This window comes from Euwallacea similis, chromosome 35 (assembly GCF_039881205.1).
Source record: "Euwallacea similis isolate ESF13 chromosome 35, ESF131.1, whole genome shotgun sequence".
Taxonomy (NCBI): domain Eukaryota; kingdom Metazoa; phylum Arthropoda; class Insecta; order Coleoptera; family Curculionidae; genus Euwallacea; species Euwallacea similis.
Window position 1 is genome coordinate 45,300 of NC_089643.1, and position 25,493 is coordinate 70,792.

General features: G+C 36.7%; 1 protein-coding gene across 2 annotated transcripts; it reads right to left on the minus strand.

The window, feature by feature from the left end:
* kkv (hyaluronan synthase-like protein kkv) lies at window positions 1-24,940 on the minus strand. 2 transcript variants are annotated; one of them, XM_066404629.1, is made up of 15 exons: window positions 24,708-24,940; window positions 19,234-19,330; window positions 9,202-9,446; window positions 8,856-9,149; window positions 8,396-8,796; window positions 6,631-7,136; window positions 6,284-6,579; window positions 5,388-6,024; window positions 4,903-5,335; window positions 3,972-4,522; window positions 3,612-3,921; window positions 3,063-3,239; window positions 931-1,095; window positions 628-874; window positions 1-573 (listed from the first exon to the last, which is right to left on the minus strand). In XM_066404629.1, the coding sequence occupies exons 2-15, from the start codon at window positions 19,326-19,328 to the stop codon at window positions 254-256; spliced, it is 4,677 nt and encodes a 1,558-aa protein (XP_066260726.1). In that variant the 5' UTR covers window positions 19,329-19,330; window positions 24,708-24,940; the 3' UTR covers window positions 1-253. The 2 variants fall into 2 exon arrangements, with proteins under 2 accessions (XP_066260726.1, XP_066260725.1); XM_066404628.1 differs by lacking the exon at window positions 3,063-3,239 and adding an exon at window positions 3,353-3,529 and having other exon boundaries at window positions 24,708-24,937.
* Window positions 24,941-25,493: the final 553 nt, after the last annotated feature.

Genomic DNA, 25,493 nt, shown 5'->3' on the forward strand with positions numbered 1-25,493 from the left:
TAAAATAAATTTATTACTAAGTACAAATCCTTATCACAAATTCAAGATATACCAGACATAAATACAAAAATTCACTAGAAGAATCTTCAACTAATACGATGTTTGAGCTTATATTCAAATGGTAATCTAAGTCTTGTTGTACAATTACAATTAAAGAAAGAGGTAAAAAATATCTAAAAAAGGCACAAAGGCTATACAATAATAACTTTAAAGAGTATTTTTTTAGGCAGTGTTTTTTTATTAACATGTTTCCCTACTTGCGGCTATTGCTGCCGGTCCACTGTCCCCTCTGCTGCAGCTGCAACGAATTTCTGCTCCCATAAGTGCCTTCCTCCTCATAAGCTTTATTCACATGGCCATTTTCAAATATTTCTTTAGCAGGAATGCTGCTAGCTACACTGCTTCTATGGTTCCTAGGTACGTTATTGTTGGTCAAGTTATTAAAATCATTTTTAGCGCCTAAGGTTTGCATATTTGATTTTCTACGCTCCGCCATTACTGAGTTCACACGCACTTCCAAAGCTTTCATGGTTTCTCTTCTCATTGTCATGCGTCTGCTCAATACTGGAGTGCCTGAAAAAAATTGTTTTTTGCAAGTTTGAAAAAAGAATTATGCAATATTCCCACCTCCATTAGGGTTGGCATTAAGTTTGGCAAAGCGCTTCTTGAAGGCAACATCCAAAGTACCAATTTGTCGCTTCTTTTGCGCCGCCCTTTGGATATTATGAATGGTTTTGCGTCGTCCAATGCGGTCCGGCCCTGAGCCCGAATCATTGTCATAATCTGCATCATCAATGCCTTGAAGTTTCTGAAGTTGCTTCACTATCTCCACTGCTTGCTTGTCCAGTAGAGCATTAGGAGACATTTCCTCCTTCTAATCACGAGAAAAAAGACCTTTATGGTTTTTATACAGTTGTGACAATGACATACCTTCTTGGTGCATAGATTGAGGTCAGTGGAAGCCAAAATGTGGGCCAAAGTTCCGAATCTATGGAACAACATAGCGACGAACTGGATTACCAAAATGAGGGCGAAAAAGAACACAAAGACTAGACCTATAGGCTCGAGCTGCAGGTATTCTTTGGTGATGTGCACCTAAAGAGATTTCAGTGGTGTTGTTACAATTATCCAAGGGGTCTCTACAGTAACTTAAAATAGAAGAGAGAACTGTACAACGTGCAGTAATTTCAATACACCTGTGAATATATAAAATGTAAAACTGCAAGAGTTTGTGGGTGTATACAGAATTCAAAAGTATTTAATGTTGCTACTGCATATTATACAAATATTTGAGGATAGAATTGTGCATTAATTCTAGATATAGTGTATGGTGTGTTATTGAAGTCAACAATGTTATCCACAAAGTATAGTGAAAGAAGATTGTGATGTTGGAACGACACAATGTAGAGACCCAGGACAACGATCTAAATGTGCCCGTTTTGTCTGACATGGCAATGTAATGTGAGACTCGATAATGTAGGATTTTCAAACTAGCGTCAGAAACAATGAAATTAATGCCATTTATTATGGAATTTGTAGATGTTTCCATGCACACTAAACCTATAGACAAAAATAATTAGTTTTAAGAAGTGCATCCCATATCCAACAATCAACAACACGCAATAATTGATGGTGTGTGTTACGAGGTGTGCTCACCCATAAAATGTTAGATCCACGAGGACCATGTGAAATGTACAAGTGCTCTGATTAGGTCATCCAACAATGTTAATAATCTCACCAACTGAATTTAAAACTTGACCACAGGAAGACACCTTCAGGTAAATTAATAACACAATAGTAGTAAGGTGGGAGGAAGGGGAGACTGAGATTGCGACTTCTCGATTGCGGCTTTGAGGCCTGCTTTTACTACCTTTAAGATAGGTAAATGTAGAAAGTTAGATGATTGTGTGTGTTGCAATTTTGGCCCAAAGAAATAATTGGTTTCAGCTATGGGAAAAAAGGCTTAGTATGCGGTAAAAATTGAGTATGTGTTCTGGATTCTCTTTCGTGTTGGAAACTTTCTTTTTTCCCTTGGGATACCATTATGAATTTACCAGTTGAGAACGTTTCGTATATTATGCGACTTTTAAAATTTACTACTCACTAAAAGGTCAATTCACAAATAGAAATCCCTATATTCATCCCTTTTAAATTTGGGTTAATGTAAGTATTAATAAAGCATATTCAATGCTTTGTAAAGCAAATTGTTCACAGTTAGTCCTGGAAACTGATATTTTTTCATTGTACACCCTATATATTGTTAAATATTATTACCCTACCACTCACAAGTAACGCTTCTTTAATACATTTTCGTATAGCTATCTTTACGACTTTTCGAATAATTTGGGTCTTCATGGTCCTTTATGGTAAAAAAAAATAAAGAGATCGTACTTAAATCTGAAATAATCAACTTTGGATCGAATATCGAGCGAAAACTTGAACATAGTTGGGTGCTGTCAATAATGCCCATTTCAATTTCCGAAAACTTTCGAAACTAAATTTAAAAGCAGTTTTTTGGAAGTCGAAAACGAAACTCTTTGCGGAGATTTAAGGTGTTAAAAGTTTTAATGATGTCCAGTAAACTAATGACTTTCATTTGTAAAACTAACATGAAAAGAAAATAATGTTAAAAAACACTTTTAAAATATGATGTATAGCTTTATGCAATAGCGAAGAGCTCGAAAAAGGGAGCGAAATATACATGAAAAATGCAAGGGGCAATTAAATTTGTATATCAAACCTTTGATTCAAATTTTTCGAGAAAAGCAGCTAGTGAGGCACAATAAAAAAATTTGAATTCAATTTAAACTTTTAACACCCTGCATCTTGGAAAGGACTTATTTACGGATCCATGTTTTTATTTGCAATCGTTGTTATTATGAGCAAGTTTTCGATTTAAATAAGTTTATTACTTTAGGCCAAAATTCCAAACTCATCTGCAACGCCGCACAAAATCACTAACCACAGCCGTATAGTAGTAAGTCCCAGACCAAGAGACTCATTAGTCCACCAAACGCCAGAAGAAAAGACGAGATTTTTTGAGAAAGAAGACCTTTAAATACCTCGGAGGTTTCTTCGACGTACGTGATATTCGTACGCACTCCCAGAGGCCACTTAACGTGGATTTGGTCCTTGTTCAATTGCAACAAGAACACGACTAACACGAATAGAGCATTGAACATGAAGAATGCGAATACCGATTTATTCCGGAGCTCGATTAAATCTTTCGCGATTCGGTCCTGGAAAAGTAAAATTTGCGTTAGTACTGCCGTCGGCGGTGGGATCGGTGGCACTTTGACGGAAATGGGTCAAACCTTCCGCCAAAACTACCGAGCGATCCCACGGTAGTTACCTCTTGCGAGCTCTCGTCGTAGGTTATGTTGGTTTTTACTCCAAAGGGCCACTTTATGTGCAAGTTGTCCTTTTTCAGGGTCAACAAGAACACGATCAGCACGAAAAGGGCGTTCAGCATAAAGAAAGCGAACACCGATTGGTCTCGCAGCTCTTTTAGATCGGACGCTATACGGGCCTATAACGTATTGGCAAATTGTTTCGTTAACAATAACCCCAACAAAAACTTTCTCATCATTAAAACCTCATAAGGCTAATACCTTCTCCTCCTTGTTCTCGTCTAATGGATATAGATATTTATCCAGTAAGTCCTTCCAGAATTGCAACTCATTGCTATTCAGGTACTCCACCTCTCCTTTGAGCACGTCCGGATCTTCGATCCAGTAGGGATTCACCAAGTCATCTCTCTTGTTTTGAGGTACTGTCGAAGTGCTTTCACTGTCAGATTCAGAAGAAGCGTCTTCAGCCGCATCTTCATCCACAGCACTTAGAACATGGTGATGGTCTCCGTGTCTCGAGGAAGCACTCATGCTGCGCTTCCTCGATGCATGTCCAGTTGGGTCAACCACTCTGAACACCACAAAATCACATTTCATCAAAAAAACACAAAAATCACTCACTTTTCAATATGATCAAGTCGCTTTTGAAGCGAATCTAATGATTCTCCAATGTGAATCAGCTGCGCTTTCTCATCTCCAGCCTTCTGATGAGTACAGAGCATGCATTTGAAAAGTCCAGCAAGAGAAATTTCGATGCTGCCCTCATCGTCCTCACTGGTGCCTCCATTCTGCAAGAAGCCAAGCAGGGACTTATTTTTTACCTTCTTCTTTGCCTCTTCAGCCTGTTTCTTCTCCTCTTCAAGTTCCTTCTTGGTTTTCTTCACAGCCACTTCTCGGGTGCCCCAGGAGACGTTATTCAAGTTGATGATGGAATAGAGAATCAGCAGCAAGTACATGGAAGGAATGGAGAGCAAGTAAATCAATCCTGGGACGATGCACCAGAACTCTTGGGGGTGTAAACAGGCTGCTATGAAGAAGGAGGTAGTCATGGCTATCAAGAAAATAGCTGATGGGGAGCCGATTCCGTCTTCGCGCAGCTGTAAGGCTGTTCCCACGATTACTGCCATCATAATTAATGCGTAGCCAGTTGAGAGGATCTGGGCCACGATTAACTGCAAGCCAAAGCAATAAATTATTTTAATGTTTCTGGTTTCGGACAATAAACAAGTTTCAAAGGTGGCAAAAAATAGGCACCTGACATCTTGAGTATCAAGAAGTAGACCCCTCCGTTGAGGGCTTAGGCGACTATTTTTGACTTGAAATGATCGAGCAAAACTAGTGACGTAAGCGCCCTTATTTTAGTTTCACCAATATAACCCATAAAGTATAACAGTTATCAAAGGAATTGTGTATCTCAGAAAGCGAAAGAGATGATGGAACTCTGTTTGTGCAGAATTAAAGAGTACATCAAAACTATTATTCTGAGGTGTTTGCAAGGCTCTACGAACTCCCGAAACATTAAGTGACGAAAAATAGGTATCGGAATTTTTACCTGAATGTTGGATTTGCAGGTGAAACAAACGATCATAAAGAACAAAATCGGATATAAGTTGTAGTAAAAACTGGTCCAGTTGTCGATTTGGAAGGCTGCTACGAAGGCACCCACCAACATAAGAAAAATGGTGCCAGGCCCTAGGATGGTACCCCCCATCAGCAGAATTTGGTAGCCAATATAGGGCATTGATATGTTGTCGTTCACGTCTATCGTACGTTTGGAGTCCATGAGCAAATCCATGATGTTGGCGATGGTCGAAGGCACCCAACGCCGCCGCTGGTTGTAAAACTCATTGAAGCCTTCAGGAGCATGAGTGTAGGCGTCGGAGGCGGCAGAATATTCCACTCTGTAACCTCTTTGAAGGAGCAAAGTGCATAGCCAACGGTCTTCTCCCTGATCGTATTGTACGTAGTGTCTGGCCTCTGATGAGCTGGACAAATAAATCGCTGAAAAAAAATGTCCAATCTGGAATCATCACTTACCAAGTGGTATACTTCTTCATGACATTATCATCCATAAGAGCCTTTCCTCTGAACAACGAAAAGCATCCAGGACTACACAGCACACATCCAATCACGTGCTCTGTAGCCTTTTGTAGCCAATGTCCAATGGCGTACTCGAATAACTGATACCACACCATGGGCCCTGAGCCCAGTGGGTGAATGCGACCACAAGCAGCCCCCAAATTCCTATTTTTCTTCATCAGATCGATAAGCAGCAATACCGCTGAAGGCTGAAAATCAATGTCTCCATCCAGCGTCAGCAGATATGTATTCTCAGCAATCATTTCTTTTCTGTCCACGGAAATCGGCAATTCCATTAGACGATGACCAAGGAGGTAGTACATGTACATCACTTGAGACCAGCGTTTTCGGTGCCTGATTTTCATTTTGTCCTTCAAATGGGCGATCATCTTGGTCTTGCCCGGCAACTGCCAGATGAGGCGACCTCCATATGGAGTGGGGATTTTTTTAGGAGGACGCACTCGAATGTGAGTCTGATGGACGTCGGATGCAGCTTCGTCAATTGTGGCAATCAGAAGTTTGACGAATCGGTTTACTTGAGTGTCGTCGTCGTTATGATCGGCGATTTCAAAAGCGTCGTCGAAGAAGATGTGAGCTAAAATGGAATATGCTAATGTGCTGTGTTTCTCAGTATCAGACACTCAATATTTTAAGAATATTACACAGATCTTGAGGAGTTTTTTTTAAAAAAGTTGTTTTTTCCACATGGTTGCTAATAACGCAGCTTGGAAGGGAAGGTGGCTCGATTGAGCAGAAACTCGAATAAAATTTTATATTGTTATTGTTATGTGGCGAATAACTAATAAAAAAAATATTCTGATTTTAACAAGAACGACCCTCAACGAACAACTTACTCTCGAATTCATAATAATCAGGATCGACTACCCTCAAATACTTCTGGGCCACTCTTCTGGCAGACTGGTCTTCATCCAGCCGCAAAATGGATTTCAAAAACTCCATCATCTCCTCCTTATTTTCATGCCACATGGTCGCGCACGCATAAATCCTCGTAATATTATCAGAACTCTTTATGGTTTTATGCGAAGAACCATCGGTATGATTGGAAATAGTCTCATAGTACTCATCAGCCTTCTCCTTCTGGATTTCGTCCAAATCCTCAGTCTTAATATCCGCCTCATCGTCTCTCCTCCTACATAAACCAATTACCAAACAGACCAACTACTAAACCTGTCGCAATTACCTATTCATGCCCATACTTTGGTCAATTAACAGCCCCTCATACATGGGTATCACAAACAACTTCTCAGTTCGAGCTAGACGTTCGCACTTTGGAGTCCAAATGTGTAAAGTTACCCATGTTTGAGACAACAACCACAACAGCCATATCCAGGCGTGCTGATGCGAAATGAAATCGTTCAAAAACGTAGCTGCAGGTATCTCGTAGAAGAGGTAATCAGGGATGGTTTCGTGGAAGAAGCAGGGGTCTCCGTTGCGAAGACCACAAGCAGTGATTAACAGGGACACCGCTACTGGGATTGTAAGATTGACAGGGAAGGCGTACGAGAAACCTTGAATCATGATTTTGCAGGCGAATTTTCCGAAAATGTAGGCTAAGTATGAGGCCAGAATGCTGATCATGAGGACGTAGATGGGGCTCCAGTCGTTGGAGGAGATCACGGTGTCATCCCCTGTGGGAATGATTTCGGAGATGTCTGGTAGAACTGTGCCTCCCAACACTGGTTTAATCTAGACAGAGAGAGACGATTTTAGGCCTCAGAAATAAGTAGACACTGTGAACTTAATGGTAAACACTCGCAGAACTGGATAAAATGCAGGGTGTTGTTTAAGTAAGTGGCCAAACACCAAGGGGTGACTCTTTGAGTGATTCTGAGCTGAAAAGTTTATATAAACATAAGTTCGGTACTATGTATGAATTTTTCGACTTAGAATCACTCAAAGAATCACCCTTTGAAGTTTGATCACGTACTTAAGTAACACCCTGTATAAAGAAAATTAATTTAAATATCTAATTTCATATTCGTTAGCGGGGAGAGTGTTGCGTTTCTATTGATTATTCTTTGTTCTTTATTTAGTGTTTATTATATGTGTTTTGTCAATATTTTCGGTATTGTTAGGCACCATGTAGACGTCTTAGAAAATACTATTTAAAGTTATGCAATAATGAATATAATAACAAAACTTTTTAGTAATATTTCAAGTGCCTTTTAACATTTTAGTGTCCGCAAAGCGCCTCTAAAAATTGTGTTTACTTGAATAGATCATACAAAACATGTCAAAATAACGAAATAAATCTTACTCGTTTAATGTACAATACAGGATTATTTATTAACAATGGCACAACTGAAAGCTGAAGATACTACACATCAAATAGTGACGATTGGATAAAATATGCCTTATCCGAAAGTTGATAGTTTTAGATGTACAAGGCATTGAAATTTAAAATTCTAATTCATTTTTTTGCTATTATTCTGAAAATATCCAGTTTAGACCCTTGAAAATTTGTAAAATTATGTTTTTTTGGTGAAGAATAAGATTCGTTTTGCAATTTTCACGTTGCTAATAGCTACTTACGGTCAATTTTACAGAAATTAGAGTTAACAATTTTTTGCCCTGTATGTCTAACATGAAATTTGATTCAAAAACTGGAAGAGCAATCATTTTCTCATTAATTACGTATTCTTGTTTCATTTCGATATCTTGATCCGTTTTTGGGGGGGCTTGTGCTGTAACGTTTCGTTGCATAATAACAAATTTAATTTCGTTCAAATCAGCTGCTTGGTATAGTACTTTAGATGGACTATCCGTACATTAATTCGCGGAAGAAACAACCGCACATATTTTTCTCCCATATCCCCAAATCCGTGGCAAGCCCTGATAAAATCGACACCGTTTGCTAAAAACTCTCTCTTACAACCCTTAAATTGAATTCCTGCTTCGGCTCCTGATAGAGCAGATGGATTGTTTATTTCTTCCACTCAACCCACCTCTAGAACTGTAATCGGATGCACGTTGAAACTCTCAGAAAACTCTGTGAAGAAGAAGGCCACCTCTCCCTCCCTGATGAGCAACACGAACAATATAGTTAAAAAGAAAACCAGTATCTTCCATATGGAAATGAACATGTAGTTGAAATATCTGGTTTTGTCAAACGATTCTCGCAGTTTGCCCAATCTCTTTATAAAGGGTAACGGCGAGTGCTTTGAAATGTAGTTCTCCCACCATCCCATGGAAATCAGTAAAATTGTTACAGGGATGATCCATAAATCTGCTCGATTCTCTATTATTGGCCAAACGATGAAGCCTGTAGCCTGGGCCGATATTGCAATAAGGTCCATTATCACTTTGATAAACCTGCTTGATTCTTTATTATTCCTGGATAATAGACCTACGGCAAACAATTTATTGATTACTTATAAATTCGTAAGTTTTTGCGTGATATTATACCTAAAACTCCTGGCACAAAACACAAACAATTGGTGAGCATAGCTCCTTTGACCACATCAATGTCGGGAAGGACATAGAAGGCTAAAAGGGCTAATCCAATGGTGTGCGCGGTTTCAGGCAGGCAAACGAGCAGGAAGTGCGAGAACGGAGGCCTCTTTGAGGATTTAAAGTAACACATTCTGGTCGATCTGAAGAGGGCACCGAGTTGAGGTACGCAGAAGGCAAAGAACAAACACCACATCCATGCCACCCTCTCTTGAGTGGGCAATTTGACTATAAACTGTTTTTCTCTACCTAAAATTCCAGTAATTATGTCGTTGTCCTAGTTTCCTCACGAGCTACTTACCTAAATCCCTATTACAGTAATGAACTATTTTATCAGGCTTTAGTTGTGAGGTCATAAACAAAAGGGTCCCTTTCGATATAACTCCCGAAGCTAAGACTATGATAAAAGTGACTAAATAGGCGACAATTTTTAAAATTTTGACTGTTATTTCCAGGCATTTTTGGTTTGCCATCGAACCGCTCTCCTCCTTGATAGGAGGGTCCCTGAAGACGTCCCATCCTTTGGTTTCCTGAACGGTCCTGACACTACAACAAAACAATGAAACATAAATAAACTTAGAGATAAAATCAAATAAAAAGAAGTGAGGCAAGGTCAGTATATTAGTAGATACAGTTTTAAATACATAATAAAAGTGAGCGGAGTACTTTCTCACTTCTTCAGTACCGTGTCCTTGTCATTTCGCACTGGCGTAGATGTCTTAGGGCATAGGTGAAGTGTTCGAAGCAAACACCTTCAACATCCACGCCAATGCGTTATTATGGTTCAGTACTTATTGCAAGTTTTTTTTCGCGTTTAGTGGCAGGAACCCAGCTCTCCTTGGCATTTGCGTCGTTGAAAGCACTCAGCCGAATTACGGCGCTCTTAAAGATCATTTTTCTTCTTTGACTCGACATGAATAAGGTACCTCCTTCCAGAATAAAACTGCGTGAAGTCTAAAAACACGCGACGACCGGTTCGATGAGGCGAAGGAACGTCCTTCTGCGTGGGTCCAAGGAGGGTCGTTGCATTGCGCACCAGGATGTTAATCAGAAGCCTTGATTGCAGCCTGAGTGCAGCAATAAAACAATTCATTAATCGGGCATTCCACCTTTTGCCAAAGCCCTTTGTGCCACCAATGTTGACCTCTCCGGTATGGCATTTCTCAAAGGTCGCTGTCCGCAAATCAATTTTGCTAAATCACACCCGTCCTGATGGGCATTCCCGCCCACATTATCACTTTAAAACGAGCATTCCTGGGTACTCTCTACATGATAAAATATCCTCCCAAGCTTGCCACTCGACATGTAAACTGCGATTACTTCTTGCAAGAGCCATTGGTCATTTTGTTATTCAAGGCCTGCAACTCCTGCAAAAAATTCATTTCGATTTATTGTCGCAGCCACCGCCTGACACGAGCAATAAGTACTTTTCCATGTAAGCTCTGTATGACAAGAAGTCCTAGGACAATGCGCCTATTATACTGGGTGTCACACGCAATCCATCCTAAGATATTATCTCGTGAAACGTGGAATTTCTCGGGTTTTTAGGATGACTTCTTATGAGTCAAATTACACAACGAGAAAAATCTCGAAGAACGTATCAGGGTCGTGATAATTTACCAGTCTGCATTAGTCATAAAGGAACAATGTTCACGCCCTGTACAAAGATAAGATCAACTACCTAGAACTAAATAAATTGTGCTTACAGGGGCAGTACTAATAATAACCGGAGATGTGGGTGTATTTGACAATAAAGCGCTTATAGTACGTTGGTAGGTTTAAGCCGGATTTATAGATTGGCATAACGCAGGTACCACACAAAAAACTTGAAACGTGCGGAATACGTGGGCCAATTTACAGATGGTCAAGCTTGGCACAGCATAACACAGGATATGGTCAAATTTCATACCTTGTGTTGTGTTATGCACCTGGTGTCAAGCCAATTGGAAGTCGTTATGTTCGAGGGTAAATTGGAAAAGTGTAACAAAACACACAATTTATGCAAAAAAAAGAGAACATGTGGGTGAATGGTCGAAACCGGAGACAAAATGAAATAATATAATTTCGAAACACTATATAAACAAAGGATATTTATTGTGTAATCACAAGAAATTATTTTACCAAAGAAGGCTATACGGTATATGCTGACGCATACAGGGTGTCCCTTTAACGATTTACCTCAATCTAATTTCTTTGTGCTTGATATTAGAACAAAGCTTTGAACGCCTCCTCCTCTTCATTTTAGGAGTAAAACTTAAACATGGACTCGCTGCCTTCCCCACATGTAATATAAACTTCTTTGTTTTAAAGGGAACCTCCCAATTTTTTTGTAATTTTGAATTTCTCGTTAAATTTTAAGGCCAGTTTACATAGTATTACAGTATTTTATTTTTTAAATTTACCGTTTCCGAGTTATTCCGCAAAATTTTGATAGCTGCAAGGTCTCATGGAAATCGATGTTGTTCCCTCCCCGCTACGAATTTCGGAATCAGCCTTTCAAGGCTAAGAGAAGACCTAATAAACCACGTTTGGACGTATTTGAATTTGAGAAAAAACCTTCCACAACCTCGAAACACACCTCCGAATTTGTATGATTTCAAATGTCAATGACTTGTTTACTTTAAATGAAATGCCCCAATTTTCTCGACGGCATCGTGTCCAGAATTCAAAAATCTACAACTTTTTTCAGCACGACTCTATCCCTAAACCAGCCGTTTCTGAGTTCCCGAAAATTGTCCTCTTTTGTGGGTCAAATCTAAATAGCGATGATGATATCATGAATAACATCACCAAATTGTGATTGATATTTGATGAAAAAAAAATGATGATTCAAAAACTTTTATAATATAGTATTTCTTGTACGGTTTAATGTTTGTGTTTGTCAAGATGTTTCGCAATATCATTTATCTCCAAAGAGAGAAACAGGATATGCTTCAAATATATTTTGAATTTGATAAACAACTAAAAAAAAATACTGTGATTTACCGCCAAGATTTGCCAATCGTTCTACACCTAGATTTTTAAATTCTGAATACGATGCCGTGGAGAAAATTAAGATATTCCATTTGAAGTAAACAAGTTATTGACCTTTTAGATCATACAAATTCGGAAACGTGTTTCGAAAATTGTCGAAGATTTTTTTTCAAATTCAAATACGTCAAAACGTAGCTTATTGGGTCCTCTCTTAGCTTTAAAAGACTGATTCCAAAATTCGCAACGGTTAGCGAACAATCCGTTCCCCTGGGACTTTGCAGCTATCAAAATTGTACGGAATAACTAGGAAACGGTAAATTTTAAAAATAAGATATTTCATATAAACTGAACTTAATTTTTAACAAAAAACTTAAAAATGCCAAAAAATTGAGGGGTTATATTTAAAATAATGAAATTTATGTCTCGTGGGAGAAGGCGGATCATGCGAGGGAGGGAACGAGGCTATTTTTAAGTTCTATCCTAACATGAAGGAAAGTCCTCGTTTGAATCTTTTTTCTAATGTCAAAAATAATGAAATTACAGGGGGATAGGGGTAATGTTAATGAGACACCCTGTATATCCTATATGATATAAGTATGCTGTATGTATAGTATATGCTGCACCCCCTGTGACATAGTTTTTTTCATCAAGTCAATACGTGTGCGAACCACCGTTCAAAATTTTACCACACCAAATTTCAGTTACAAAGCGCATGTATAAAGCTTTGAAAGAATTTTCAAAGTATCTTGCCAGCCTTGGTGTTGGTCGAAAGTAATTTAAAATTAATTAAGCAAGCTATGTGGTTTGAACAATGTTATCGCTTACATGCCCACGTCAATGAAAATGGTATCAAGATTTTAAGAAGGCGGGATTAAATTCGGTTTGTCTGATGGCTTAACCTTAATTTACCTCTTGTGAAGTTTTGATTTTCCTTGGGTTTTTACGATCAGTTGGAGCTTGCCGGATTAATCGCATATTACGATTTGGAACGAGGCCTTGATTCGGTTTCAAAGTGGCTAAAGATATTAGATAATAAAGAATCGAACTCGGGCTGTAGCTAAAGTTGACGTGGTAATTGATAAATGAAGAAAAATTCGAATGTGGTTGTAACAAACCCACCACATGGTGAGTGTCCCAGTTTAAGATGGATAACAGTCTACCACTAATTCCTGAGGTGAAAATAATCCGGTTTAGCTCAATTTGCCTATATGGGAAAATGTGTAGTTTCGCGGTGGAAAGCTTCAAAACTTATTTTAAAAATGACTTTTTCCTTAAATAATTTTGAAGTGCTTTGCACCATTTTGGTCAAATTTGGTTCGCTGGTCTGCATCGATGAGTACTTCAATAATGTGGTACTACGAAAATCTCCTGCCTACGGGGAGTATCAAGAAGTATTTAATAAGTTAAATTTTGTTCTAACGATTTGATGAGTAATAATTTCATTATTTTTACATATCTTGTAGACAGTATTTTTGCAAATATATTCGTTTATTTTCATATTTCGAAATATATAGATAAATTGAACTAAATCGGCCTACATTCACGTTAGGAATTAGTGATACCCTCTTGTTCACATTATTCTGGGACACCCTGTATATCGTTGTGATGATTTCAGAAGGTTAATTTTTGAAATTATTAATTTTTTATTTTCCCCGCTTTTGATTGTGTTTTCTTATCTTTGACTCCATTTAAAAAATATATGACTTTTTTTAAAGTAACTTCAATAGTTTCCAGTAATGTTCCTATAACACAGCGTCCTATGTGATAATGGTAAGGTTTTGTTAATAATTTTACAGGAAATTGTTAAATACGATAGTTGTAGCATATTATCCAAATATTTGTTGGGTGGATATGGTTCTCATTATACAGGATATTCCAAAAATTCTTGCAGGCCCAGTGTTAGGTACATTCCTTCAAAATAAAACGTTATATTATTAACTTTTGCGTTCTAACTCCAACAGTTTTTGAGATAATAGCGCCAATTCTACATTTTTCAAATTTTAAGGACCTTATGGCTTGATGAAATTGCACTTTTTGTTCCAGTTTGGAAAAGTCCGTGAAATAACTAGATGTGTAATAAAACATTAACAAAGAACGAAGAATATTGCTATAAGCTGAACTCGCATACGATAGGAGGAGCGTTTCCTTCACTCTTTTAATGGCAAATTTCACTTTTAATTCAAAACATCAGTCGTGCTATGAGGTAAACAGGTTGAACTCGCTTGGCAGAAGAAACTGTTATTAATCAACTTGTGTTTTTTTCTTGGAGATAAAAGTGGGGATTCAGTAAGGAGTTGCTGGTCTCAAATCGGATTTGGAGGCTGGACGTTTTAAAATACCGATATATAACAATCTCCTATAGCTGATAAATGCCAGAATCGATTCACAGATGAAAATCAAATAATTTGCTCAAGAAAATCATTATGATTATTATGATTACGATTACGAAGATGTGCGGATGTTGCTGCACGAACAGAGAGGCTAACATCACACTTCCTAACAGTTCCTCTTGAGGGGCTATAAGAGTTTCATACACCAATGATTTGATGTAACCCCAGAGGAAAAAATCCGACGGGCTTAAATCGGAACTTCGCGAAGCCCCTACTTAAACCCGTTGCATTTATCGCCCAAAAAAATGTTGGTTTAGATTACCTTGCACAATACGGGCAAAATGTGCGGATGCACCGTCATGGTGGAACTACATTCTATCACCATACTAACGTATGCATTGTTTAATAGCTGAGGAAGTCGGGAGATAAAAAAATATTTATTTTGTTTGTTATTATTATATTTTCACTTAAGTTGAATATCGAAATCTTTTAAACAAAATAACTCTGGAACCAAAACTGCCCATTTTTAACTAGAGATTTCTATCCAAAAATTGTTCACCGCAATATCTCCTATATCCTTCTTAATTTCGGTACAACCTTTTTGGAACGCCCTGTACATGTAATAACACTAACTGTATGTTAGCACATAATAGACTTGGGAAAAGGTGACTAATTTACAAGATATCCTTCAAGTTCCTGATGGCACAATACGCTGTCTACCAGCTAAGTTGCTAAGATGATCGGTCTATCGTAGATATTGGCCGAGGTTAAGAAATCATTTGCTCTTCAGAGGGGCTATGGGTCAATCCGAATATCAAGGACCTCTGAAGAATTCCTTCTATCAATGAATATTATAAACCGAGTTTTAGATTCATTCACAATTAGATTATTCCTATTACTATTCAGACAATTGCATGTTAGTGGTTGCTTGGTCAAATGCCCTTCATGCAGTCACCAGTTACAGTAACCATGCAGATGTTACTTGCTGGGAGATGCTTTGATAGATATAACTCGAGGTCGTTGACGTAAAGATTAAATAGTGAAAGAGGAGACTGCACTACCCTGAGGAATATCACAAGTGGACTCTCTTAAGGACAATTGAACTTCACCAAACCTAACTATGGCCCATCTGCTAAGTATGCAATCAATAACCCATTGAGCACCTCTCAGGTTCCAGGCCCGCAACTTTTCATGTTTCGGGAAAAAGAAGCTGGTGCATATGGGAAATTGAAGTATTAAAGGAGGGAAATAGATTTCAGTGATACCTATGCATTGAAAAAGAATGAATTGAGATGGTCAAAATAAGATTTACTGATCATAACGCAAATAAATCAGTGCAGTTCAGTAACAGTAATCTGGTATCTATTAGCATTTTTTCATTATTTTGCAAAGTATTATCGTCCTCTGAAATATCTCCATTATGGTACGTATCGTGCTGTATATATGTATAGTGAGTTGGAAAGATCACGTCAAAGTTCAAAAGTGGATTGTATCGGAAAAATAAGTATAAAAAAGCTCAAATGTTGTTATCCCATTTTTATTTATTTACAAGTTATAGCGTGTATGGAAAAAAATAAATAAAAAAATGCATAAATAAAATTCATAAATTAAACATTTTGGTCACCACAGTGTTGTATTAATAAATGTTCAAAAATACCACCGTTGACTTCTAAACATTTTCTTCTTCGTGTTTGAAGAGCATTCGTTGCTGTCCCGATTACCTCATTTGCTTCTTTAGCATCAGGTGCAGCATTAGTAATTCACAGAAGTAGTTCATCCTGAATGCCTACTTTTATTTTGTATACTTTATTTTTAAACCAACCCCATAAACAATAGTGTAATGATGTGAAGTTTGGAGACTTTAAAGGCCACCTAATAGGATCACCGTGACCAACTCAACGCTTTGCAAACTTTTCATCCAAATTTTGCCTAATCAATACAAAAACCATAAACAAACGCTATATTTGCATATTCTAAATTTGTATAAATATGTGGCATTTTGTAACACTTTAATTGAACTAGAAAATAGACGTGTTATCGTATGTTATCAATATCACGAACAAAAACATTTTATTTTTATTGAAAATAGGACGTTTGTTTGAAAAATAATTATTACCGCTATAACTCGTAAATAAATAAAAATCGGATGACAACATTTTTAAAGTTTTTTACATTTATTTTTCATATACAATACGCTCCTTAAGTTTGGCGTTATCCTCCTGACTCACTCTGTATAGTGTAGGAAAATTTCGACGTTTTGAAGACAAATCTAGTGGAGTGATTAAATATTTTTCCTTGACTTTTCTTTTAGAACTAAAAGTACAAGTTCGATGTTGATCATTTTCGATAAAACCTCATTTAGTTATTATGTTAGTTACATAAATATAATTGCTACGTTATTTTGCTTCATTTTTTTGAGTATCATGATCAAGTTAAGGAAATTTAATAATTCGGTCAGTTTTTTGGTTCTAATCTAAAGTTGCACTTTAGACTACGTTCAGGCGATGCCTACAAGCCGTAGTTGATTTAAACATTATTGGAAAGTGAATTTTTCCCTACAAAGTGAACTATGGTATGTTGGAACTAGTATAGACCGAAGTTAGTGTTTTTACAAAAAGAACCTTCTACAATAAGTACAGCGATTTATTTTTCCATAACGTGCTTTGTTGGTCCACAAAATGTCTTAAAAAAGTTATGAAAAATATGAATGTTGGAAAGATTCATTCAAAGAAAGAATAACTCCAACATTGCGTATGATACATTTCAATCAGTACCATGAAAGAACACCGCCTGATAAATGAATTTTTTTGTTAACTAAACAACCAACCAAGCACGTTATAGATAGGTAAGCCGCTATACCTTATTGTAAAAGACTCTTCTTGTAAAAAAAGTAACTTCGGTCTATATTAGGTCCAACGTGTCGTAGGGAACAAAATCCTCTTTCTAATTCTGTATAATTCAACTTCGACTTATGTTAAAAAATACAACTTTATGTTATAACTGAAAAACTGAACTAATTATAAAAGTTTCCTTAACATTATCATAATCTACTCAAAGAAGTGTCCTAGTAATGCAGCAATTATATTTATGTAATTACCATAATAACTAAATGGAGAAGGTTTATCGAAAGTAGCAAAAATCGAACTTTGGCTTCTAGCCTATACACAAAGTAAATTTTTTTATCATCACTCCTCTGGGCTGCTAGAGTGGCCTCAAAAAAGACATGAAAAGTCCTCCATTCGTTTTTTTTCTATCTCGTATAATTACCGAGATTTCTTACATAAACATCGAAATTTTCCTTCCCTATACACATATTGTAAACAGAATAGAAGTAACTAGCATAACTCCACAAATATTTGAGCAAAATCTAGGACATAAATGCCAGAACTTTCGAATATTAACTTGGTCCATTGCAACAAGAAGGTTAACATCTGAGAGACCATAAGTCTGGAAAAAACTGCTTTTCAAATGTAATGTGTTCATATGTGAGGTATCGCTAAAATATGCATTCTTTAGAGTATTCAAATATTTTCTATTTATGTCTGATGAATACAAGATGTCTCTGAACATAGTGCTATAAATTCAACCACATATTCGAAGCATGTCGAAAACTTCATATGAACATATAGCGGAAAACGCTTCATTTTCGATGTAAAGGGTGTGAAAGGTTGGTTCCTGAGGATTTTTTATCTATATATTTTTTATTACTATTTTCGAAATGTTTCGAGATAAATTAATGAAATTGTGTACTTGGGTAGCAGGGGGCTGTATGATACTAGACTAACCTGAATGTGGATACTTTGGTCGGTACTTCGCCAGATTCAAAATAAGAAATTCTGAAAGGTGTGAGTGTGAAGATGAGAGTGCAGAGCACTATTTTTTGAGTGCGAAAAATGAACCATAAATCGGCAATTAGCGAAAAATACGACAAAGGAAGCCCGAAAACGTCGTAGCTACAATGTTAGAGTGCACGAAGAACTGGGAGACGGTGAATAAATGATTCATAGATGTGCTTAAACAGAAGGAAAGGACGGAAAAATATAGGGACTATTGACAATGGATGGACAACAACTGACTGAGGAAAAAAGAAAGGGAAATCCACATCCTTTCGGAAGTAAGGTGGTTCGGCAGTCTTTCAAGAGATTCAGAGTAAGAGCTGGAAGGGTCGTTTTGTGGGTAGATTGAATACCAGAAATCCCACACTCGGAAGCCAATTAACATCGTACCATCAATGGTTTTCAGAAGTTCACGAATTCACTATAAGAAAAAAGGCTTCTGAGACTGATGAATGTTGGTTTTGAGGAATCTGAGGACAGAACTTAGTAAGACTTGCATGAAAGAGTTCAATGAGGAAGCTTGTGCCAAACTCCTATTAAGATCAAAGAATCATTGGAGACAATCAGAAAGTACATAAAAGCAACAATGAAGAAATTGAAAACGAAATGAGAATGAAAAGCAACAATAAAATAAAAAAACGAAAACAGCTAGCAAATATTCAGACGTAAAAATTAAGTATCGACAAGAACAATCTTCCTTAATTAGATAACTGTTATGAAGAGAAAAATTCGGATACCGGAGAAACTCTCTCTCTGAAGAAATGCTTAACGGCAGTTCCAACGAGTGGAAAGGTTTCAGTGATAATTTTATGAAGAGCGGGAAGGGTGTTTTATGGGTATTCCCTATAATCCTTAGAGCGAATCCCGCACTCCAAGATCGAATAACACCGACAACACCAATGGCCTCCGTTTAGAGCTTATTGTTAACGCATTCACCTCATTCGCTACAAAAGAGAAGTAGGTTCAGGCTAACGCAACCTAACTAGATATAACATAAGAACTGCATGTTGTGTGATTTTATTATAATTCTTCCTTATAATATCAATACATATTCATATGTAAAATGTATTGATATCTACGTCCTTCCTCTTATCCTCTCAACTTACTTTAAATGCACTGTTGGGAATTTTCAGACATTTTCATCTTGGTCTCGATTTTGCGAGCTTATTGATTTAGTTCTCAATACAAACTTACCTTCCTCCATAAATATTTTCTGTGAGTGGAGAGCTTTCATCATCCGAAAAATTTTCGTCACTGTAGCTGTTATCGTTCCGTATATTAGCAGTCATTTCTAGAAAAAAAATCTCGATAAGTACATTTTTTCAACCAACCCAATCAACAACCTTCAACCTCATTTTGATCGTAATAGCCGCATCTTAAAATTAGTGTTAAATACCCAGCAGCAAATGTTAATTGGTTGTAAAGTCCCTGACATTATCAAAAAAGCAAAATTTCTAAAGCAACAAAGCAAGAAATTGGAGTCGAAAACAAACATCTTTTTCTGCGGACAAACCGCATCAATAATTTATTATGCAACCAGAATCATTGATGAAGTACCGTTCGATGGTAACCATTCAAACGGCACACCGACAGCGGGGTTGAACGGCCTAAAATTAAATCCCGAGAGTTCATCTCAGGTTAGAAAGGAGGCAATTTCATTTTCACAGTTACTCTCGCTTTCAGCGGCTCAAATAATTAAGCGTGTACCTGCACCAGGTATATAACGGTACCAAAGCGCCCGAGCCGGTATAGAAAGAAGATGAACGAGCACCTATTCGAGATCTAGGAGAGCATTAATTTCTCAGCTTTGTGGAAAATTGGCCTACATTATTGTGGTTCATTTGCAAGAGAAATCGAAAGCTAAGCACATTGAAATTGAGTTTTCACCAATTCCTGCAAAGCTAAAATAATCTTTTTCAAATAATTTACTACAGCATAGCACCCATGATCAACCTTGTAGAAGTCGCTACAGTTATTACCTTTTCTTACACCTTCGCGACTATTTGCCAAAATTTGGGTGTGCCCTCGTTTGTTGTATGTCAACTCCTTCTACAAATACTTTTATATAATAATATTGAAATTATCTTCGTATTTAAGGTGGGGCCCCAGCAACTATGTGTCTGTTTCCTTGAAACAGTGCTGATTAAGTCACGCTTTGGTTTCTGCTTTGTAGGTGCTCTTGACGCAAATGTTACAGAACATTCGTTATTTCCTACGATTTGACTCCAATAATGCTTCCGGTTTTGGAAAATAATATGTCTGACCATAATATAAAATTTGATCGATTATAATTGTTATAATTTTGCCTATTGTACTTTCTATTTTTTTATGGACTCGCCCGGTAAGTTGCCACCACAGTACCTCTTTCATAACGAGAACATACAATATTTTGGACAACATTTTCAGTACCTAATCGTCGATAAAATTTAGCTATTGTTCAAACGGTTTTTCTCTGATGATTTAAGAGATGATAATTAAGTCTCGTAGATAGCATCATAGTTTAATGATGAGCGTGTCTGGGATCTTTTATGGACGTTAAAAAAGCCATTAATTGTGCATTGCAACACATCCCTTTTGAATATGTTATGTATGTTAATGCATGTTTAGAGTGGACTACAACATGTTGCCCCAGGAAGATGCTGGCAAGGTCTTCAATATTTCACATAAGATGTAGTAATGAATTACTGTTACGACCGTTATTAACGTTTTAATATTTGAATTTATGGGTCAATAAAAATATTACATAGGGTGAGGACTATTAGTGACAATCCTGCCATTTAAGTACTTAAGTGCCTCATGGAGCAATTCTGCCAAACATCCAATATGTGGCAACCTCGTATTTGTATCTTTCATTCCCAAACAGGCAATTATTTGAATAGAGCCATAAATGTTTATTGACTTTATGCGTATTACTGCAAATTCTGTATTGACTTAATAACTCACCAATACTATTTCAGCATAGTGTAGTTTTATAACTAATAAAATCTGATAAATTTAATTTATAAAATAGATTTAATTGTAATTGCACTTCGAAAGTATTCGAATGTGGCGCGCGACATTTCGAACAGTGATTTGTAACATCCCCAACCACGACCAATGAGAGGTCTTTGTTTCGCTGAGGTCAAGGGGACCGAAAAATAGTGGGAGTTTTAAATCTATGAGAAAGTGTCTGTGCCTCTAATGTTTGTTTGTTTTGTTCGTGTGTTGATTTGTCGTCTTTAGGTGTTTAGTACTTGAAAATTGTTAAGGTTTAGAGGTATTTTACTTCAAAAATAAGTTATTTGGCGGCGAAGGAATTCCTCACAGTGTTCGCCTCCCTCTCTTTTGTTTTTTGTCATAATATTTAATGGCGGCGGGCTAACGTCGTTGAGGGTTTCTCTACAATTATTAATACTTAAGGGAGTTTAATACTGTTAGTATTAGAGTTCTACATGGTAGCAAGTGAGTAAAATTCACATAAATGTTTTTCCTATACATATAGTATGTTTGTCTGAGTTTAAAACTTCCAATTTCGAATATTGCATAGATAAAACACGTTGTATTATTACAAAAAAATGTTCTTTTGCGAAGAATCCTTGCTAAGAAATGTAATGATTTAAATAAGGATTAGTTACTCAACAACCGTTGTTCATTAAACAAATTATCCTTGAATTATAAAAAAATCGTAAATAATTCCATAAAACTCATGAAATTTCTAACCTCTACTATCAAACTAACAAGATTTGATCGCAATATGACAGAGATTGCTATAATAAAATTCAACATGTCTATGATGGAGAAAGAGCCAGGACGAATCTTTATGTCTTGCAGACTGCATATTTTCATTAAATTAATATTGATTTTTTTAATTTCCTTTGTGCGTAAAAACATTTTTCATCCTCACAAATTAAGATATCCAACTTTACTGGCTGTTGATATCACGACGATAGCATTTCAATTTATATTAATTTCATAGATTTATGAAGAGGAAAATAAAAAGAAAAATAATCAGAATCAAACTGGTAAGAAGATCTACAACGATATATGGATACAACACAGTCATCCTATCTCTTTCTGCAATGAAATAGGTCATTTCTATTTATTCTTATTATTATTTATTTTTTTTATAACTGTGGCATAGAAACTTCCATATTGCATCAGATATGGATATGATTAAACCAAAACTAACAATCACGATGGATAACACAAAAGGAAACTTTGTTTGCGTCACTGCAAAACCAAAATCTCCTGACTCATTTCTGCACCCACAATTCAAACAACATATTCATAATAACACTGAATTAAAGTAACCAACTAAAAGTCATCTCCTTTGCGACGCAATTAAGGTCTTTGTTTTTCAATAAATTTTAATTACCTCTTGACTTTTTTCCGTGCTGGGTCATTGTTCTATGAAGATGACTTTGTTTTCTGAATCCTTTGAATCGAAACCGATTCGATCTGGGCAATGATTTAGTCAGTTGAAGAGAGCCAATAACACAAGAAGATTTTATCGCAGTTTCCTTTCATTCTGTTTTCGGATGTGTCACAATCGGATGTGCTTCTGTGAAGATATCACAATGATGCAAATATGTTATAATGATTATTAAAAACGCATTATATTAATGCCAATTATCGGGCTTTTTCCCACATTCCTTGGGAACAATAATTTTTTACGGCAATTTCGCCGCTCTGATTCACACGGGGCGACCAATTTTTGTTATGGGAATTACAATGTGTAAACGTAAAAATAGTATAGTACAGAGGCTGAACAGAAAGCTATATTTTATTACAAAACGGTCTAATAGTAAAATATACATAAGCCTGCTTGCAGAGCTTGCTTTGGGCTTGAAAACAGTGCGAGTGAAAGTAGGTTAAGATTGGCAGCTTGTAGAGTATTATATACCACAATTGCCAGCCGGTCTATACCATGGTAAAAATGATATCAATGGATTATATAGGTCTATGGAAAAGTCGTTTCGTACGTAGTCAATTATGGAATAATATGTTTATGTCATTGGGGATTTTATGTCTATAACTTTTTAATTTTTATAATTAAATCGACATTATAGTTAATGAAGATTCATAAGGCCAGGAGGTATTAATATCACTATCGGAACTTTCCAAATTTCGGTAATGGAGGAAAATTTTGGTTATTGTAAGCTAATATAATAACTTATACTAGATGTAATGGGAGACCATATTTAGTAAATCCGGAATTTAATATAATATTAGGCCAAGCCCATTAAATCTGCCCAGTTGAGAACTCACTTATAGCAAATTACTAGAAAATGTGTAAATAGATTTTGATCACTTAATTGAATGGGTGAATCTTCTCATTTAGAAGGTGAATCTGTTAGATTCTGGTAGTTATTTTGATATAAGGAAGGGGGCAACTGAGATGATTTCGTTTGACGAGTGGTATGCGTTGGATACCTCAAACTGGTATATTTTGTTCTTATTTAACCCAATGAAGAGAACTTAAGTGAAAAAACATAAGTTCTAGGTGTCAGACGCCTATACCAATCGCCGACCAAAACCATCTAAGCATACAATTATTGACAGAAATTATATACCAATATTTAGTACCAAGATTTCTTTGTTACGGTTCTGCAATATGCTTAAAAATTGAAGATCCAGGATCAAAAAGTGTCTAATAGTTTCTGTGAAAAAACTTATAAGAATTAATTTACTTTTTTTTTGTAAATTTTTACACATTATTTTTTGTAAAGCGATAAGGAGGGAGCTTTTTATAAAGAGGAGTTATTATATTTCTAAACATATGAAGAAACATTTTAATGTCTGATTCAAACTTTTGACAGCGCATGAAATTCGTCAAATTAGCAATCTATTTTTGTTATTGAGCCGTGTAATTATAAACAAGGCGTAAAATATTAAAATTACAATAAAATCAGCGAACAAAAAAAACACCGTCGGAAACACCCTTTCATAACCAGATAATTCTTTGAAATTTGAGTCGAATTCCACACTAATTTTAATGAGGCAATTTGAATATTTTTGGCTTCTTTATCCGGAGCTTTATTATTGAAGTCCGACCTGTTTTACGGTTGATGGTAATAAGGAACCTTTATCTCCCGCTAAACTACATAGAACATCAATAAGTTTAGCTACAAAAATAATGATTAGTATTGACTTCATTTTATTTAATTGCGAACCAACACGTAATTGCATGCACCATATCCTTTCTTAACCAGTCATACAACTAATCCGGATCTAGTTTTCGTAACAACCGTTGCACCACAAGCACCGTGTCAACATCGTATTCACATATTTTATGACGAATAATATGGAGACAATGGATCTTTCTAACAAATTAGTCACACATGAAGATGAGGTTCCTCTGTCCTTGGCTATACTGGAGATATTCATCAATGATGAAGAAACCTTTTCGATCTCCCCGGTAGCTGACCAATTTGCATCTAATAACAGTACTTATCGTAGATGATATTTATGGTGATGCAGCGATGAATGACGCTATGATACATCTCTACTTAATTATTTATTATTGTTTCATACATGCCTAACGGCAGTTCGTATATCACATATGGCTGGTGAAATTGTTCTTCACACACTTCTTCCTCATTTTTCTGTAATAAATACCGTTTCCCCATCCATCGATTCCTCACACACTCTCGCATACAAATGAAGAAAGCTGAAATGTTTATACTTACTGAACTACTCTACTTCCTACTTTTCCTCGACTTGGGGCCGTAGACATCCGCTTGAAGGGTACAAAAATCGCTAAACTAAGTCACCCTCGTCAGTCAAGTTTTTAATTTCATTTTCGTCCCCTCGAAAATCGGGCGTTCTTTCGAAAAGGGGGGCGCGCGCTTTACGATTGCCCCATGCTCGATTAGCAATCTCACGTTATCAACCAAGAACTGTCAGCTGAAGAAACGAAGAAATCAAATCCGTTCACTGGAAGGAGGTTCGCATGCGCAACTGGTGGGTGAATGTCTTGGCGCGTTTAGTCGAAGACCTCGAAGATTGCGGATATTCCTGCAAGAATGGTTTTAGACTAACCAATGTCGTCTAACACCCAAATCACACCTTTCGGGATATTTTCATAACGATTTTCAAGAATTTGTCCCTAGAAAGGGCTTATCGGCACCCATGTAAAGAAATTTTCTGAAATTTGCCCAAAAGAGTCACTACTCCATAAAGAATTAGTGAGAGTGAAACAGTGACACCCGCTCGTCTAAATCTCCTGCGAAGATTGGTTCGCTTGGTGGCGGAAAGGCGAGCGTGTGACGTCACGGTTGCAGAATGAAGAAAACGGTATCGGTTGTGTTCGACGCTGAAGAAATTTCTTTGTTGTTGATGATTCTTGGTGTAGGCAACCAGATATTCTGCGCTAACGTATCTGAACCGTGGTTAAACTAATCTGAATTTATTCATTGAAAAATCTGGAAAAATTTTCTTGGCATAGGAAACCATCTTGATGTGTAAAAAAGACA